This window comes from Aedes albopictus, chromosome 2 (genome assembly GCF_035046485.1).
Source record: "Aedes albopictus strain Foshan chromosome 2, AalbF5, whole genome shotgun sequence".
Classification (NCBI taxonomy): Eukaryota; Metazoa; Arthropoda; class Insecta; order Diptera; family Culicidae; genus Aedes; species Aedes albopictus.
Genome location: NC_085137.1, coordinates 210,944,882 through 210,963,974, shown reverse-complemented (window position 1 = coordinate 210,963,974; position 19,093 = coordinate 210,944,882). Strand labels below are relative to the sequence as shown.

The following is a 19,093-nucleotide window of genomic DNA, read 5'->3' as shown; positions in this document are numbered from 1 at the left end:
TGAACAAAACGTGCACGTTAGGGTAGTAGGGCATACGATATAGGAGAATAAACTATGTACGTCATAAAGTTTATATCAGGCTAAACATTTCAATAGGTCCTATCTGCATTTGAGAGGCTCTCTTTGTTCACTTTCTCTTTCAATTATTGCAATGTAATGGTACACTTTTCAATTATTTTTGCAGTACAAATCAAAAGACGATTGTACCCACTGTTTGTATTATTTCCGCCTTGCAATCTGCAAACTGTTACATGCTTCATCTAACGGAAAAATGTCTGATGAAATTCGACTCGGACATCAATTCGTCCCAGGTTTACGGTAACTAAAGTATGGAACGCTATGGAACGCTTTGCAACGTCTCTAAAACCTCCATGAAACCACCGTGAGTGTCTCTGAAGCCCCCTAAAACCCATATGAAACTTCCTGAAACACATTGAAACGCCTCGAAACACTTTGAAACTCCTCTAAAACTCACACGAAACTTCCGTGAAGTTTCGCTGCTTAACTCTGGAAGCCCTATTAAAACCACCGAAATTCTCCCGAAACACACTGAAACGTATTGAAACGCCTTGAAACGTTTTGAAACGCTTTGAAACGCCTCTGAAACCCCAATGAAACCTCCGTGAAATTAACCTAAGAGCTTTTAAAGCCCCCTCAAACCCCTGTGGAACTTCCTTAATAAAGCTAAGTTTCCTGTTGCCAAGTAAAGCGCTCAAGTAAAATTTCACCTTTTTCCGTAAGTAATTTTGACATTTGTTAAACTGACAGGATTTTAACGCAACGATGCTGTAAGAAGGATGTGAAGAAAAGGGCACCAGGTTGTTTACGATTTTGACTTAAAGAGATTTCGTTAGTTTCCTCAGGAAATGTTATTGAAATTGAAATGTACTTTTTCGCGCGCGTGTGGGGGAAAATGATTTAATTTATAACTTTTGGGTGGGCTTCTAGGGAAAATAGTGAGATTCCAACGGAGTTGTGAAGCTTTCCAAGGAAAACAATGGTGAGAGACATTGCGCTGAGATTCTGAGGGAACCCATTCCGTACGAAGATTTTTCTCTGGGATTACGCAGAAAATCCTCTTGAAATTCTATGAGATATTCCACCGGAACATCCACCAGGAGTTCACCGGGGATTCTCATAAAATGTCTCTGAGATTTTCATTGGAATTTCTACAAAAAACCCTCCATGAAAGTACTAATACTAATGTTTTTTTCAGGATTTAATAGCATGGGATCTTGGGTCTCCAGTTAGCCTAGTGGTCCGGAGACGGCGGGTTCGATTCCCGTTCCGGTCGGGAAAATTTTCTCGACTCCCTGGGCATAAAGTATCATTGTACTTGCCTCACAATATACAATTTCATGCAATCGCAGGCAAAGGAAGCCCTTCAATTAATAACTGTGGAAATGCTCAAAGAACACTAAGTTGAAGCAAGGCAGGCCAAGTCCCAGTGGGGACGTAGAGCCAGAAAGAAGAAGAAGAGAAGCATCGGATCTTCTAGAAGTTCCTTCAGGATATTCTCCAGAGGTGTTTTCTAAGACTCTACCAGGAGTTTTTTTTTGAACCATCCTCCAATAATTTCAACCGGGATTTCTATAGTATTTTTCTTCGGGGTTCGCTCAGATATTTATTCGGAGAACCGCAGGAATTTCTTCCTAGATCATTCCAAGAGTTCCTTCTAAGATTTTCTACAGGAATGCATTCTAAGATTCCTCCAGGAGTTTTTTTTTCTAAACTATTTGGAATATCTTTAGGTTTTCTCTGGGCGTTTGTTATATGAATCCTCAAAGAATTCTTTTTGGGATTTCTCCAGGAATTCTTTATCAGATTTATCTGTGATATCCTTCCTCCAGCAACTTCTTCCGGGATTCTTCCATAAGCTACTTCTAAGACTCCTCTAGAAGTAACTTTATGGGTTTCTCTTATAGTTTCTTCTGGTTTTTCTCCAAGATTTTCTTTTAAGATTACACCAGGAGTGGCATCAGTGAGATTTCTCTAATAATTCCTCCAGAAATTCTTCCGGAGATTCCTCCAGGAATGCCTCCGGAGATTTCTCCAGAAACTCCTCCTGAGATTCCTGCAGTAATTTTTTTCGGAAATTCCTCAGGGAAAACCTTCCAAAGAATCCTCCAGAAATGCCTCCAAAAATTCCTTCAGGAATTCCTCCGGATATTCTTCTAGGAATTCCCCCGGAGGTTTATTCGGAGATTCCTACAGAAATTTCACCCGGAATTCCTTTTGAAATTCCTTCGGAGATTCCCCCGGAGATTCCTCCAGGGATTCCTCCGAGGATTCCTTCAAAAATTCCTCCGAGGATTTTCTCCAGGAATTCCTCTGAGGATTCTTCCAGGAATTCTTCCGAGGATTTCTCCAGGAATTCCTCCGAGGATTCCTCGGAGGAATCTCCGGGGGAATTCCTGAAGGAATCTACGAAGGAATTCCTGGAGGAATCACCGAAGAAATTACTGTAGGAATCTCCGGAGGAATTTCTGGAGAAATCTTGTAGCAAGTACGCTTTATAATTTAATATGTTCATTGATAAATTTGAGTTATTTATATAACTCGTTATTTTGTTAATTGTTCTTTGTTAATTTATTCAATTTCATGGTAATTTGTTTTTCACATTTAATTCAAAATGTAATCACCGCTAAAAGCACTCCGTAAGAATATACGACTGAGTTACCGACGCCTAAATATGAGTACCTTGAGTTCCCTTCGAATCAGCTACCAAGAAAGCGCGTGGCTTGGCATGCCTTTTTCGCGCCATGATGCCGCCCGTTCGTCGCTTGGGTCACGGCCAACGACCCGCATGCAAATTAATTGAAGATGCGTTGACCTTTCTTGTTTCGGCATTCCACGCCTGTCACGAACCTTGGAGGGGAAGTTGACTGGAGGATTTGAATAGGCCGTTGGAAAGAGATGCACGGCTTCGGGAAACATTGCGAATAAATTTCTTTAATATTCGGATTCGCAAACTTGACCTTCGGTTAGGTTCGCGAAGTCGTGGGACAAAGCCCAGAAATTTCGCGGTATCTGAGGATTCTCCCAGCTCTGACTCGTTCACTTTGTTCCGTTTCGTGGAAGAGGCAAGAACGGTCAATTTTTGTACCGTGCCGTAGTGTGATTTGGAAGGTAAAAGTGACATAGTTCTTTAGTGGCTCATTAGCTAATTTACGTTCTTTGTATCCCTCTAGTTCCGCACAGTTGATAAGAAGTGCGAATAGTTTCGTGTTAGTTGTCAGGAAGTTTGCGTGTGCGTTGATTTGGAGCAGTTCAGGTAAATTGTGTAGTTATGATAAGATTATGTGAAAGCGACCCCCCCGTACCGACCATGTGGTATTTGCTCTGAAATAGGTTCGCGGCAGTAGAGGTGAAGCCGTCACACTACACGTTTTCGTTGAGACCGTTTTTGACCCCACGTTACGGCTTCAAAGGTTCCCGGGGTACACCTGGCCGGAGAAGGACGCGATCGTAAAAAATCGCACCTTGGCAGGCAACTCAAACCCAAGCGTCATCGGTGGTGAGCATCAGCATTTCCGTTCCGAGCCACCCACCCGCCGTCCAGCAGCAAGCTACCGTTGCGCAGCAGTTACCACGCGCCGACGGCGCCTCAACGTTTTTTCGCGCCAGCTGCAGGACGAGAGGGAGCGTTTGTACCGCGCTCAGACGCAAGCCCGCGTTCCGGTGTGGGAGACACCCATCGTCACCGTCGTCGTCGTTTTCATCAATCGCCTCCCGAGGCGAGAGCCCCCGGCAAAGGCCGGACGTGAGCTCCCTATCCAGCGTCGTCTCCCCACCCACAAATGAAACCCTAGGTTACCGTGAGTACAATTGCATGCAATATTATGTTTGTGTCGTCCATGGCCATGTGACTCAGTAGAGGCACAACATATTTTTGTTGCTAGTCCGTCCATTCCAACCCCGACGGCTCTAGCATAGAAACCGGCGGAGAGCGAGTGAATGAGATCGCCTCCCGCCTCGAAGTTGCCACTTTGCTAACCCATCTTCGCAAACCCAGACGGCGGTAGCGTAACCGCTCACCCGAGAGTGAGAGACAGCGAGTGACCTGCATGTCGGAGTTCGGAGCAGAGTAGAGAGGAGAGTGTTGTCTGCGCAGAGAAGAAGAGAGTCGCGCATGCGCGGATAGACAAAAAAGGTAGGGAGTTTGACCACGCACACATGAGAGAACTAGAGGGAAGATAGAGGGACTGGAGATAGCTTAGGCCTAGGCGATAGAAAGTAAAAGTGAAAAATAAATCCATGTATATTTTGTGAACAGAGTCCCATGTAGTGTGTTTCCCATGTATGATGTCTCTATGCGCAAGGTCAGAAGGTCGAGCCTTATAATTGTTGCCGTTGCAAATTTTGCAGATTGATCCGATACACGGTAGGAAATGCATCGTCTAATTTGAATGTAGTTAGTTGATGTTTTCCTAAGGTCTTATCACAGACAAACAGACGTAACACTTGCGAAATTCCCATCGACCACGCTTTTAACGATCATGTTAAATTTTCATAGTTGTGGATTTCACAACCAGAAGCGCGCGCATCGTTTTTCTATGCGTTTGACGTTTCACGCTAGCACCTTCTGTTGACGGTATTGCACAACACAGTGATTCGTGCAACTTTTCCACCAGGTGATGGTAGTGTGAACTGGGCGATGGATTTCCATGAAAATCGTTCAAGGTGTTACGTCTGTTTGTCTGTGGTCTTATGTTGCTTCGCGTCCCTTTGTAGAGTCTCTTGAGTTTTCTTGTGTAATTTACTGGGTAGTCGGCCCGAATCCGATTTTGGACCGTTCTCTAGTCTTCCGTGGACTGGGACAGGTGAACTTTTTGGACTGGGCCTGTGAAGAAAACCCCCGCATTGGTGGCTTGTTCCCGCCCGGATATTGGAGGGATTTATTTGTAATTTTCTTTGGAGTTCGTCGTATCCACTCGGCAACGAGAAGTACGCCGGCCTTATTAGAGTCAGCCAGTCAGCTTACCCATCGAGAAAACTGACCCTTCCCCTAAGGAGGTCTCAAGCCGGGCAACGATGTCTTTGTTGGATGGTCTCCTAACGGAGTGGCGCATAAGCCATCCAATTATTAACGGAAGCGCGACAGGCTGGCCCCGTTATAATCTCCGGAAAAACTCTTGAAGGAATCTCCGGAGGAATTCTTGGAAGAATCTCTAGAATAATTCCTGGAGGAATCTCCGGAAGAATTTCCGGAGAAATCTCCGAAAGAATTCCCGGAGGAATCTCCGGAAGAATTGCCGGAGGAATCTCCGGAAGAATTCCCGGATAAATCTCCGGAAGAATTCCCGTAGGTATCTTCGGAAGAATTCCCGGAGGAATCTCCGGAAGAATTCCCGGAGGAATCTCCGGAAGAATTCCCGGAGGAATCTCCGGAAGAATTCCCGGAGGAATCTCCGGAAGAATTCCCGGAAGCATCTCCGGAAGAATTCCCGGAAGAATCTCCGGAAGAATTCCTGGAGGAATCTCCGGAGGAATTCCCAGAGGAATCTCCGAAAGAATTCCCAGCGGAATCTCCGGAAGAATTCCCGGAGGAATTCCTTGAGGAATCCCCGGACAAATTCCTGGAGAAATCTCCGAAGGAATCCCTGAAGGAGTCTCCGGAGGAATTATTGGAGGAATCTCCGGAGAAATTCCTGGAGGAATCTCCGGAGAAATTCCTGGAGGAATCTCCGGAGGAATTCCTGGAGGAATCTCCGGAGGAAATTTTGGAGGAATCTCCGGAGAAATTATTGGAGAAACCCAGAAGGAATTCCTGGAGATTTGCTTCAGAAGATCCTCTGGTGATTGCTCCAGAAATTCCTTCGGGAATCCCTCCGGGAAATTCCTCCAGGAATCCCTCCGGGGAAGTCCTGCAGGAATTCCGGAAGAATTGTACGGGAATTTCAGAGGTAATTTTAGATGAGTTCCTGGGAAACTCCTGGAAGAATTTCTTGGAAACTTATTGGGGAATTCCAAAAGAATTTCTGCAGGAATTCTCGGGGAACTCCTACAAAAATTTAAGGGGAACTCCTGGATATACTCCCGGCGAACTCCTGAAGGAATTAACTAGGAACTTCTGGAGGCATTCCCTGGGAACTCCCGGAAGTTTTATCGGGGATTTCCTGAAGGAAATTCCTGGAGGAATTTCCGGAACACTCCTTGAGGCATTCCCGGGGAACTCCTAGAGAAATTCCCGGGTAACTCCTACGGGAATATCCGGGAAACTTCGGAGGAATTCCTGATGATCTCTTGAAGAAAGTACTTGAGGAGAACTTCTGGATGAATTCCCGTGAGCTCCTGGGGGACATTCTAGAGGAATTATTGGGAAACTTCTGAAATAACTCTTTAAGGAATTTTCGAGAACTAGGAAATCTCAGGTTTCTTTCGATAGAGCAAGACAGATCAAGATCAATGCTGCAGATTCTCACATAATTCCCTTATTCTAGAAAGCAAACATATTCACCGAACTGAAGTTGTTTTAAAATTAGCGCAGGAAATCCGCGCTTATTGTGTTTTACCGCAGTGGCATACTTGCGGATTATTTTTAAGTACATATCGCAGTGCTTCCGCATTCCGTTGCCAGCCCCATTGCATTTCCTGCTTCAAACTGATGTTGTTTCTTGAGTTCTTTCCTTGTCAAATAATTTAATAATAGTAAATTAATATTTTACACTGTGTACTACAGGCCTAAGGCCCCTGTGTACTAACAGCTTAATGCACACTGATGGCTTGGTGCGTAGGAATAAACAAAAAAGAAAGAGAAATGTCAGTTTTACTCACGGAATAATACATCGCCATATTATTCCGTACGGAAAGTTAACAACATGACTGACAGCATCGCATGACAGTGCTATCTGTTGGCAAATCTTTCTGGTTGCGAATTACTTATCAACTGCGAACGCTCAAGTAATTTTGATTGCAAAAGTTTTACGTGACCATTACTTGTTCTATCTTTTTACACAGTACTTACCAGGTGGAAACTAGTCATAACCCTGAAACGCATTTAAACGCCTTGAAAAACTTTGAAACCTCCACGAAGCCTCCGTGAAATTTATCTTTGAGAATTCGTCTGGGATTCAGAGGCTCGCAGATGAATTTCACGGAAGTTTCATGGGGGTTTCTGGAGCGTTTCAAAACGTTTCAAGGTGTTTCAATGCGTAAACTCTCTGAAATCTATTGAAACGTGCTGAAACGCATTGAAACGCTCTAAAACGCATTTAAATGCATTTAAACGCATTAAACGCCTTGAAAGGCCTCTAAAACTCCCATAAAATTGACCTGAGAGCCTCTGAGGGCTTCCCTCTAAAATCTCTCTGAAACCTCCTGAACCACATTGAAACGCCTCGAATCGCCCATGAAACCTCCATGAAGTTCACCAGAAGCCCTCCTTAACTCCCCTGAAACCTCTTGAAACGCCCGGAAACACATTGAAACGTCTTGAAATGCTTTGAAACATCTCCAAGACACCCATGAAACTTCCGTGAAATTCACCTGAGAGCCTTTGAAGCCACTTCACCCCCCTGAAACTTCCTCAAACGCCCTGAAACGCATTAAAACGCCTGGAGATGCTTTAGGACGCTTTGAAACGCATTGAAAAACTCCTCTTAAATCCCCATGAAATTCACCTGAGAGCCGCTGAAGTCCCCTAAAACACTTCTGACGCATCTTGAAACGCCCTGAAACGCATTGAAACGCAAAGAACCTCTGAGACGCCTTGAAATACATTAAAACGCCTTGGAACGTCTTGAAACGCTTTGAAACATCTCTAAAACACTCATGAAACCTGCGAGTCTCTAAGGCCCCATTAAACTCCCAGAAACCTCCTGAAACTTCCTGAACCCATTGATACGCCTTGAAATGTTTTAAAACGCTTCTTCTTTGGGGCTCGACGTTCTCACCGGAACTTGGCCTGCCTCTTTTCAACTTAGTATTTTTTGAGTACTTCCACAGTTATTAGTTGAAGGGCTTTCTTTGCCTGCCATAGTATGAATTTGTATATTGTGAGGCAAGAGGACAGATCGGTGAAGTACTAGATTTGTAGTAATGAATTAAATTTTAGTATAGTGAGAAGATCAGTCCTCCGTTTCTGCAATGAAATGGTGCAAAAAGCGTGGGTATTATGATTCCTTGCCTAATTTGATGCTGTTTAAGCAAAACTTTTGGCAACAGTGTTGTTGTTTTCTCCATTTATTGCAACATAAACAACATATTTAGTTATCCTAAGTTTTGCTCAAACAGCATCAAATTAGGCAAGGAATTATAATACCCACGCTTTTTGCACCATTTCATTGCAGAAACGAAGAATTGACCTTCTCACCATACTAAAATTCAGCTCATTACTGTTGAAGGTGGGATAGTGTCTCACCCCTCTGAGTTTTGGATCGTAATAATGTATGCACTGCGCCACCCCTCAATCATGTTTTTGTTTTTGACGCGATTTCAGTTGCAGCCTTGTTGTGTCGTAGGCTGGAAGCAAGTTTGTCGTTTTCTAGTTAAATATATTTATTAGTTGTTTTAGTATCACTCTCTTTTCTTTAACGTGAAAATCCCTGCGTTGGAGTTCTGCTGCCGGATATAGCATCCAACAATTACTACAAATCTAGTACTACACCGAACGTGCCCCAGTACAATGATACACTACGCCCAGGGAGTCGAGAAAACTTTCTCGACCGGAAAGGGAATCGAACCCGCCGTCTCCGGATTGGCGGTCCTTAGCCTGAACCGATATGCTACCTGGAGACAATTGTAGCTTTGAAACGCTCTGAAAAGAATTGAAACACTTTAAAACGTCGCTGAAACCCCTCTAAAATCATCGCGTAGCTCATCGGAGATCCTATGAAGCGCCTATGAAACCTCCTAAAACACTTTGAATCGATTTGAAACGCCTCTGAAACTCCCGTGAAGTTTACCCGAGAGCCTATGAAGCCCCCTACAAGCCCTCTGAAACCTCTTGAAGCGCCTGTAAAAAATAGGTAAAAAATCCATTTTTGCAGTCCCAATTAATTACCTAAATGTAGGTTCGGGTGAATTTTATATTATTGTTATAACGGTAACTGATCAACAGTATTCGAGTGCTGGCATCAGCTGTCGCACCTTTGGGATTGCGTTCTTCTGATTATATTTGCCAGCATCATCACTTTTCTAATGGGAACCGCAAAGGACACAAGTGAAATTGGTTTCATTGAATTAAACAAGAAAAAGAAAAAAAAAACAGACGACGTAAGATTTTAATCCAATTTGGGTGTCACTGTCATCGCTGTCGTTGTCCGTGATACACCTTGCCCTCACAAAAAGAAAAAAAATGATACTCTCAGCTGTACGTGATGGAACCTAGGGACCAGCTCTCCGTTTGTTTGGCACCTTTACAATTGTACCTATTTTAATCTCTGTTCGAAAGAAAGACGCTGCTACGGTATTCATTTCTTTGAAGATATTAAAAATTCCCCCTACTCTATCCTCCACTCTGGCCGACTTGTTCCGACTGTTCCATGTGCGAACCTCCTGGTAAAAGTTGAATCATTCCGAAAGGAACAAACGAAAAAGTGGCATTGCCTAATGAAGGAAACATAATTCAGTTATAATGGGCAAAAAAGGAAAGTAGGTAGGTACCAGAAAAAACGCTAAAAAAGCAACAGCGCAAAAAAAAGCAGATTTAATTACATTGTACTTGAGGAATGTGCTGAGAATGCAAAAATTTACTGGGAAGATACCCGAGCAGGGAATGGGAACAAAATGCTAAAACAATTGTGTTTAAACTTTAACTTTATGTTGAATATAGACACAACTTAGATTTTTATTCGGAAATGAGTGACTGAAAGTTATGGTTGATCTCCCAACAGTGCAAAAGACACTCACTGTAGAAAGTTTCAGTCAGGAACCGGCCAAGAAATTTCTTGAGCGATTTCCTATATAAGAAACTGGGCTCTAATCTTCTTCTTCTTCTTCTTGGTGTAACGTCCTCACTGGGACAAAGCCTGCTTCTCAGCTTCAATGAGCACTTCCACAGTTATTAACTGAGAGCTTCCTCTGCCAATGACCATTTTGCATGTGTATATCGTGTGGCAGGCACGAAGATACTCTATGGAGGAAGGAAGTCAAGGAAATTTCCTTTACGAAATGATCCTGGACCGACCGGGAATCGAACCCGTCACCCTCAGCATGGTCATGCTGAATACCCGTGCGTTTACCGCCTCGGCTATATGGGCCCTGCTAATCTTAATAGCATTATAAAAACATTGTGTATCAAAATTTAATTCAATGAATTAAAGCTGAAGAAAACCTAAAAATTCATAAAAAAAATACTAGATATACTGACAATTTTACACTTCTGCTGAAATTTAATCCTAATTTTATCCTAATTTTATCCTTTCAATCGTATTTTGCGTACAAAAAGTTTGAGATAAATGAATCAGAATGGACTAGAAATGCCCCCATTTATATTTTTTATTAGTGATTTCTGTAAAGGTTTGATTTCAAAAGATTAAGCAAAATTCTACTGAAGTTTGATAAAAATAAATAATAGAATTTGGCGGCGAATACCTAACCAAATTATGTATTTTTCGCCTGATTTTCGGTTTTCCTGAAATTCCAACTGCTGAACTTGGCACTTTATTACCATCGTGTAAAATAATTTAAATATGCAAAAAGAAATCTGAATTAATAGAAACATCCGAAAATCTTGCATCATTTAATACCAAACTTTTATTTTTTTTTATTCTTGATCACTTAACCTAATTTACAGCTCTATTGTCCACTAGGGCACTACGTGAGCGATTTCATTTGACAGCTGCACTTACATTTTGTACAGCGCCTAGATGTATTCTATTCTATCTACAATATGGTTGCCTTTCTGCTGCTTTCACTTTTCTACTCTATGGTAGAATGATGAGCACAATGATGATGATTCCTTTTCGGTCCGATTGGGGGTCCATTATGAGTAGCAGTACGCCGATGTCCAGGTATTCGGGTCCGTTTGAGCCAAGGGGCTCAGAAGAGGATCAGTGTCAGTCGCTCTCTGGAGAAGAGCAACTGACGAAAAATTGCAAGTGCCGGGGCTGGGAATCAAACCCATGACCATCCGCATATGAAGCGAACGTGTGACCAACTACGCCACGGGCCCCGACTTAATACCAAACTTGTTAATACCAAACTTGTTGTTCCAGAATCCATTTCAGCAGAGTAATTTTAATATTCGATAAAAATGTATAAATAAGGCTCGTAGGTCGTAATTCGAAAGTTTGAATAGAAATAAAGAAAAATCTTATTTCTAGAAAAACAATCCGAGGATTCTTATTGGTTAATCTCGAAAAGCAAAACTAAATGCATTTTCTCATGTATTGTTTTTTTTTTTAATTTTCATCAAATGACGGATCGATATTCTCCAAATCGGTTTTCATTCACATTTAGAGGAAGGTTCAAGGCAGGTCTTTTTAATTCTTACAAAAAACATTTTTAATCAAAATTTCTTAGAAAAAAGGTTTCTGGAATAAAAGAGAATTATTTTTCACTCAGAAAGAAAATTACAATTCACCTTGATGTTTCCTCTAAATGTATATGAAAGCCAATTTTAAAAATATTGCTCAGTTATTTGATGAAAAATCAAAAACCAAAACATGAAGCAATGCACGTACCTTAAGTATATTTAATACAATATTGTTTAAACCTCCGCGACCCACCAAAAATCAGCTCGTGACCTACCAGTGGGTCGCAACCCATAGTTTGAGAAACGCTGATATAGAATGTTTCAGAAATTATAAATACACTTTGTTCGTTGAATTAAATGAACTGGTCTAATGATTTTAACCAACTTCTTTCAGAGTATAGCATATTGTACTCCATATTTGTATATTTCCTTTCAATTGTCTTGATATTTTAAAGAACAGTCGAGTTCTCTAACAAATAACTTAATTTTTCAAATTTGGATTTGCACAAAGGTGTTTTTCTACATTTTTTATCACTAAATACCATAAATTATCTAAATTTTATCACACTCGCTTTCTCAACAAGTTGTCTAAGGAATGAATGCCTTGATCAAAATTTGGGAAAAATCGATAAAGATTTTTTCACAACATTTTTTCGGAGATCAAGTTTCTCATTTTTTAAGGTTTTCTACGGAACATAAGAACTACCACACAGTTTCTTAGCTTTCCTGAACGCATTTAATCTAAACAAACTTATTTTTTCAGCTCATTCGATCCTTCAGATGGCAAAGCTTGTCATACCATAAAAACGAATGCAGTAAGCAGTAAAGACATTCGTTTGCTTAACGTTTGTTGCTACTGGTGTTGTTGAGAAATTTGAAACAAAAATTTTTGTTTTGAGAAGGCCCGTAATGGTGGTTCTTGATCAAATATTCCAGTAAAAATTACTCTTACCAATCGAGAAATATCTTTTATTATCGATACAGCAATTTTTATTGTGTTTGGAAATTGAATATTTTATCTGTGGGATTTTTTTCTTTTCTACTATACTACATGTTTTGACCAGATTGTGCACCTTCAAATTTAAATCATCTAGTTTACAGAGCCCTATTTTTTGATTTTTGCCAGAAACATCAACAAAATTGGTATTATTTGCTTCGTTGGCATGTTTACTATAACAGCTAGAAGAAACTTTTTTGGATTATGTGCTCAAATTGAAATGGCAGGTTATCGTTAGTGTATTTATAATTTCTAAAACAGTCTATAGTTCCACATATCAGATGATCCAACATGTTTATAAAACGCTGTTTGGATTAATGAAAGTGTTCGGAGTCGGTTTCTTTGGCTTGAAGATATACTTTCTTGACAGCAATGTTTTTTAGACACAGCTTCAAAGCTGAAATTTATTTGTAAATAATAAAACTAAACTAGATACAATTCAAAAAACTTACATTCTAGTACACAATTCTTGTGGGCCAAAGTAACAAACTCCCCAACTTTTCGCCATCTATTCTACTTTACAACTAATCAACTGTACCGTTCTGCCTGCAAAGGCAATTGTTGCAGTGTTGCCAGTTTCATCGCAAGCTCGTCACAACAGAAAACAAGAAAAAAAAACTATAGAATCGATATCCTATAGTTTTTTTTTTTAAAGTAAAAAGCTTATTTTTTGTTTAGAAATATTCGAAACATCCTGGATGTAATCAAACATTCGAAATTTAGAGCTATCAATTTTGATAACGATTATCGCATTTAAAAGTATCTCAAAGTCGAAGGTAACAGCAGTCTGATTTAGATTTATCAGGATTATTCCTCATCATGGTATATTTCACTATTCGAGCATTACTGACTGGCAGGAGTTTCTTCGAGAAAAAGAATGAATGTTAACAGCTGTAGCGGTTCCGTTTTGTCCGGTCACGTGATGAAATATGGATTTATTCATTATTAACTTCTCTTCAACTTGGACATTGAACATCTTGACAATAGAAAAAGAATCCATGGGAATTAACAACCAAGCGTCTCCATCTGTTTCCCAACTTCTTTGTGTGATGATGAAAACACCAGAGTACTTGATGAACAAAAATAGAAAAGAATTCATCAATTCACATAACAAAATCAAAAAAATTGCATGACTTTACTATAAAAAAAGAAACTGAATGTAGGTAATGTATCCTGGATCCGTTTGCCAGTATATAATAATCATTTTATGCTATGCTTTCACATCTTGTAGCCGATAGAGGAGTTAATACCTTACAGCGTTTTAATGACTAAAGGTCGTAGTTTACGACCATTAGTATCTGTTTTCAAACGTAAAGGTATGATATACGTACATTTGAGTATATTGAACCATGATTTCATATTAATGCACATTTGACTTACCTTGGATGCCGATTCCGACTTGGTGCCGTTCTGTTTGCTATTGCTAACCAAATCGTTGCTAACGCTCGTGATGGTGGAGGTGGTTGTCGTTTTGATGTAGTATATTCGCACAAAAATAACGACACACAGCACCAGCAGGGTAAACAGAACGCCCAACAGGATCGGTGAGATACTGTCCAGTGAGGTGCTCGTTAGGACTGTTTGCGGTTGGTATGAACGGAAGGAAGATTGACGCAATTGATTGGGATTGTAAATATTAATGAAAAAAAAAAAAAAAAATCAGGAATATGTTTTCGATCGATTCTTACCGGCTCGATTTTCTGTGCTGGTGTTCTCGAAATAGAAATCCTTAACAACTACTCCCTGGCTTCTTCCCTTCTGATTGACAGCGTAGATGACGGCTTTGAATGAGTTGTCATCGCTGAGATCGTCGTACAGATTGGTGTAGTGAATGAGCGATTCCAGGGATTCTATCGCGAAGTAGGGTTCGTCAGGATTTGTTATGTTGTACCTGTAAGGAAATGGTGAAATAGATATTTTTGCAAATTGATATCAATACATTTATTGTTTGTATGTTATATAATTTATAATAATACAATTTCTTCCTACCCCTTGTGTCACACTTAATCTATGAGACTTCTTTTGGCATTCTTTTGATCGAGACTTCTGAAGATTTTGTATGCATCGTCATACTGCGCTGAAGCTCCCTCCTTCCTCAAAGCGTGATTTACGAGCGTTCTCTTAAACAAAATGCAATGTAATATGTTTCTGGACAAAAATATGTACAGTTGGGTGGTCCAAACAAGTACAATTTTGTGGGGTTTTTCGTCACCGTTGAGTTTTATGTTTCGAGATTTGTTGATTTTTTTCGGTGAAAAAAGACTTTCCAAATCGTTTTGGCATAACGTTTCGGCCTACTTCATTCAGCCATCATCAGATACAAAACGTTTGTTCTCCACCACTGTGGTCTAACAAGTAAGTACAATTTTGGTTCAATTGTTGGTGGGGGCGATGTTTCTGCCCGCCGCCACTGTGGATTTCAACGCTGCACGCTAACGCCGCTCAGCACTAAAGTGCATAATTTTCAGACTACACCAAAAATGTGTAACCCTTGCACATTCACAAAATCAGCTCCTGTGTCCCCAAAATCGTTAAATTCGCAAACATTTTTGTACAGCAATCTAGCTAGGTTTACTAGCGACCTTGGAAAGCAAAAAAATATCGACATTTCGCATCTAGACGAGCGTACGAGCTGTTTTTGAGAATTTGTAACTGTAACACACTTTTGTGTGGTCTGGAAGTTATGCACTTATGAGTAGGGCTTGCACATTTTAGTGCTGAGCGGTTTTACTGTGTGCTGTATGCTTTCATCAATTCCATCAAGTCTAAGGGAATACCCAACGAGCTGGAAGAAAAAAAAACGCGTTTTATATTTTTGCTGCTAGATGGAGCAGTAACCTTTTCAGCATTACCATTTTGGATTCGGAAGTAGGTTACTTATGCCAAACAACTTTGTCACTATACGGTGATCCGACGCCTGTGAGAAGAGTTATCATTCAAAAATCGTCAAAAAGAAACTTTGTGTTCTAAGTTCATCAGAACTTTGTAAGCTATAATGAATCTGTAATAAGCTTTTTTTGGGATCCATTAAAAAAAAAAAAAAAAATGAAAGTTCTGCCAGAAGGCCATGTATGAGTTCGGAAAACACTTGGATAATGCAGAATTTATTGAAACGAATTCTATTACAAATCGAGCTCAGCTGAGTTCCAACATAGCCTACGCAACTGAATTCTTGAATTCAGAAATCGAGAAAAAAGTGTAAAATTCTGTGACATATGATGCACATAATTGAAGCGTGGTATATTGCAGAAGTTTACATGACATTTCATGTAAAGTCATGAAATATCATGTAAACTTCCATTACATGTAATGTAATTCAGCATGACTCTAAGTGTTTACATACCATAACACCAATTTACATGATATACCATGTAAACCATCTTCTTATTCTTCTGCATTATGGCTCGACGTTCGCATTGGAACTTGGCCTGCCACTCTTCAACTAAGTGTTCTAAGAGCACTTCCACAGTTATTAATTGAAGGGCTTTCTTTGCCTGCCATTGCATGAATTTGTACATTGTGTGGCAATTACAATGATACACTATGTCCAGGGAGTCGAGAAAATTTTCCCGACTGGAACGGGAATCGAACCCGTCGTCTCCGGATTGGCGATCCATAGCCTTAACTACTAGGCTAACTGGAGACCCCATGTAAACTATCATAACACTAAATTTACATAAGTAAAACGAATATTACATGACGCGTAAATCTCATTATTTTTATCTTTGAAGTCTATTCGGGATACTGATTTTTCAAGACGATTGCATTATTCTTGTTAAAATATATTTATTTGAATTTTTTTTTCATGGAAAATTTAATTTTCCGTGTAATTTTAAGGGAAATAATTATAGTGTGTGTTACGTTTGCAAATTGTTGTGAACATTTCGACAGTTTATTTTGTATGTTGTACTGTGGCTAGTACATCTGTCCCTAAACTTTATGATGTATTTGTAGCGCTCCAGCCATTTCGGGCAGCGATCCTATACAAAATACGCAAGCCGTCCCCTAACACGGACATCAAACGACAGACAGTCTCGTCACAGACAAACAGACGTAACACTCTGATAATTCTCATCGTTCACCGATTTAACGGTCTTTTTCAAAATTTGATAGTTGGCCAACTACCCAACCGTGGCGCTCGCATAGTTTTTGTTCGAGTTTGACGTTTGCTCACTACCGCCACCTAGTTGAAGGTCGGCCAAACTTAGTCCTTTTGGCATTGGGCGAATATGTTTCCGTGACTATGATTTGAATCGAAAAATGTTCGAAGTGTTACGTCTGTTTGTCTGTGGTCTCGTGTTGTTGCCCAAATCAGGAGCGGAAATCCCCTTAGGATTAGAAACTCTTAGACCAAATTCAAGTTATGTAAGCAACCAACGCTGCGAACAAAAAGGCAATCCGCAAGAAGAAATACGATCACAGAATTGACTGATGGACCAAGAACAATAATGAAACCTCGTCATCCTGGGATTGGATTTCGTTATCTGTTTAGATAACTGGGGACAATTAATGTTGCATATTTGCATTGTGTGCATTTGTAATGTTCCATTTTGTGTTTCGTATCTAGGCTCCCAAAAGTGCGGCCCGATACGGAAAACATAATGTATATTTGTAGGGCTCTGCTAACAGTTGTCCTATTTGTGGTGCCCATCGGGGGAACAATGCATTTGTAGTGTTCCGCAAAATTTTATCTGTTACAGAGATTCTTTAAATCGGTCTCACTGGGGTTTCTCCAAGAGTATTTTCCAGGATTTCTACATGTAATTCTTCCAAGATGCCTTTGAGGATACCATCCGTGATTTCGCTAGGCATTCCTTCCGGAAATTCTCCAGGAATTCCTCACGAGATTTTTCTTGCAATTTCTTCCTAGATACCCACAGGAGTTCCTTTTGAGATCTGTAGATTTTTTTATGGATTTCTTTTTTGAGACTCCTCTAGTTCTTTCTGGAATGTCTTCAGAAGCTTTTCCTGTGATTTCCAGCAGGAAACTCTGAAGAAATGTAATTCCAGAAGAAACTGTTGTAGGAAACCCAGAAGTAACTCCAGGAGAATTGCTTACAAAACTACTGAAGGAATTCATTTAGATATTTTTGGAAGAAGTTTTCGATGAACTCCTGTATTAATAATATGAGGAACTCATAATCGGATGCTAAACAGAACTTCTGTAGGAACTCCTGGGAGAATCCTGGAAAGAGCTCCTTGAGTAATCCCGGAAGAGATTTCGAAAGCAATCCCGGAAACAACTTTTGAAATAATTTCGGGAAAAAATCTCGGGTGAAATTGCTGGGAGGACTCAGAAGAAAAACCTGGTGTATTACTAAGAGAACATTTTGGAGGAGTCTAGGTATCAGGTATCAGAAGGCCGGCTCCAGAGGCACGTTATCCTCCATTTGGGACATTTGTGCCATCGCCATACATATGAGCCTATTTCATCATTTACCTGAGGGAGAATGGGACAAGGGATGGGAATTGGGAAAGGGAAAGGTGATGAAATAGGAAGGGGTGCCCTAGAAGAGGGAATGAACGCATAAGCGCAACGAGAGCTCATAGCTCATACCACAACGGGGTTAATCAGTGCCCTGAAAAGGACACTGTAAAACGCATAAGCGTACAAAGAGCCTATAGCTCATTGGAGGTAGCTTGCGACGTCATGCGACTTTCAATATGACATAGAAAGGCACGACATCAAAAGCATCCTCAATATTCAAGAAATCACCCAAGCAAAAACTACGTTTGAGCGAGTGCTTTCTTGAAAACGTATACAACTTTATGTAAAAGAGTCACTGTGGACATCCCAAATTGGGAGACATGTGAGTTCACATGAACAGGCATGTCAGCCAGACGAACATCACAGATGTGATAATCGACAATGCGTTCCGAGCATTTCAGAAAGAACGACGTAACCAGATAAATCTGGAACTTATTCCTTCTTTTTACAACGCACGCACCCTTTCGGGATAAAACTACAGAGTAATTTCATGCCATGAAAATACCAAATAGAAAACTACAAGAGTTCAAAACATGTTTGAAAAACTCAAATCCCTCTGGAGAAAAATAGGATAAAGCCCCATTTGCTCCAGGAGATTTGAAGTAAGCAGAGCTTTTTAGTGCTCACTAAATCGATTCTATAGCTACAATCCTCGGGGTAGAAGCTAAAGATTCGTAGCTATACAAAAGACTGGTTTATCCGAAGATATTTAGAACTTGAACAGGTCCGAGTTCCATTCAGGAATACCTCTTGCGGTCCGCACAGACCGCAGAGGACAAGCTTCTTTCAAAGCAGTAGCTATGGTATACCACAATGAAGGGCGTTGTAATAACAAAACCATAATGAAACTCTCTTGGAGTAGCAATGGAAGCGAGTTATCCATAAAATGTGATCGCAATCAATTATTACAGGTTCCCTAGTTTGTTGAGCAGGGACGCCTGAATACGCAAAGTTTGCGAAGGAACACTCCAAAGTGCAAAAAGGTCAAATGGAGAGTCCTCATCTGACACATGCCAATCAGTCAACTCATGACAAATTCTGCTCATGCAGAGTTGGGTTAGGTGCAATTCTATGTTAAGTTAACCATGAACTGTACTACCTAAGTATTCCATCAAACTGAAGCATCTCAAATCAATGTTTGAGCTACTTCAGATGCCAAATATCAGCGAAAAGATGCTGAAAACAAGAG

General features: G+C 40.5%; 1 protein-coding gene across 1 annotated transcript in view; it reads right to left on the bottom strand.

Moving 5' to 3' along the window:
• LOC109420894 (neural cell adhesion molecule 1) overlaps positions 1–19,093 on the bottom strand; it is a 176,676-nt gene that overhangs the window by 20,897 nt on the left and 136,686 nt on the right. Inside the window, exons 9-10 of the mRNA XM_062847950.1 lie at positions 14,105–14,307; positions 13,797–13,993 (exon numbers count right to left, since the gene is read on the bottom strand). Of these exons, the coding sequence (XP_062703934.1) occupies positions 13,797–13,993; positions 14,105–14,307 (400 nt within the window). The remainder of the gene's footprint in view (positions 1–13,796; positions 13,994–14,104; positions 14,308–19,093) is intronic.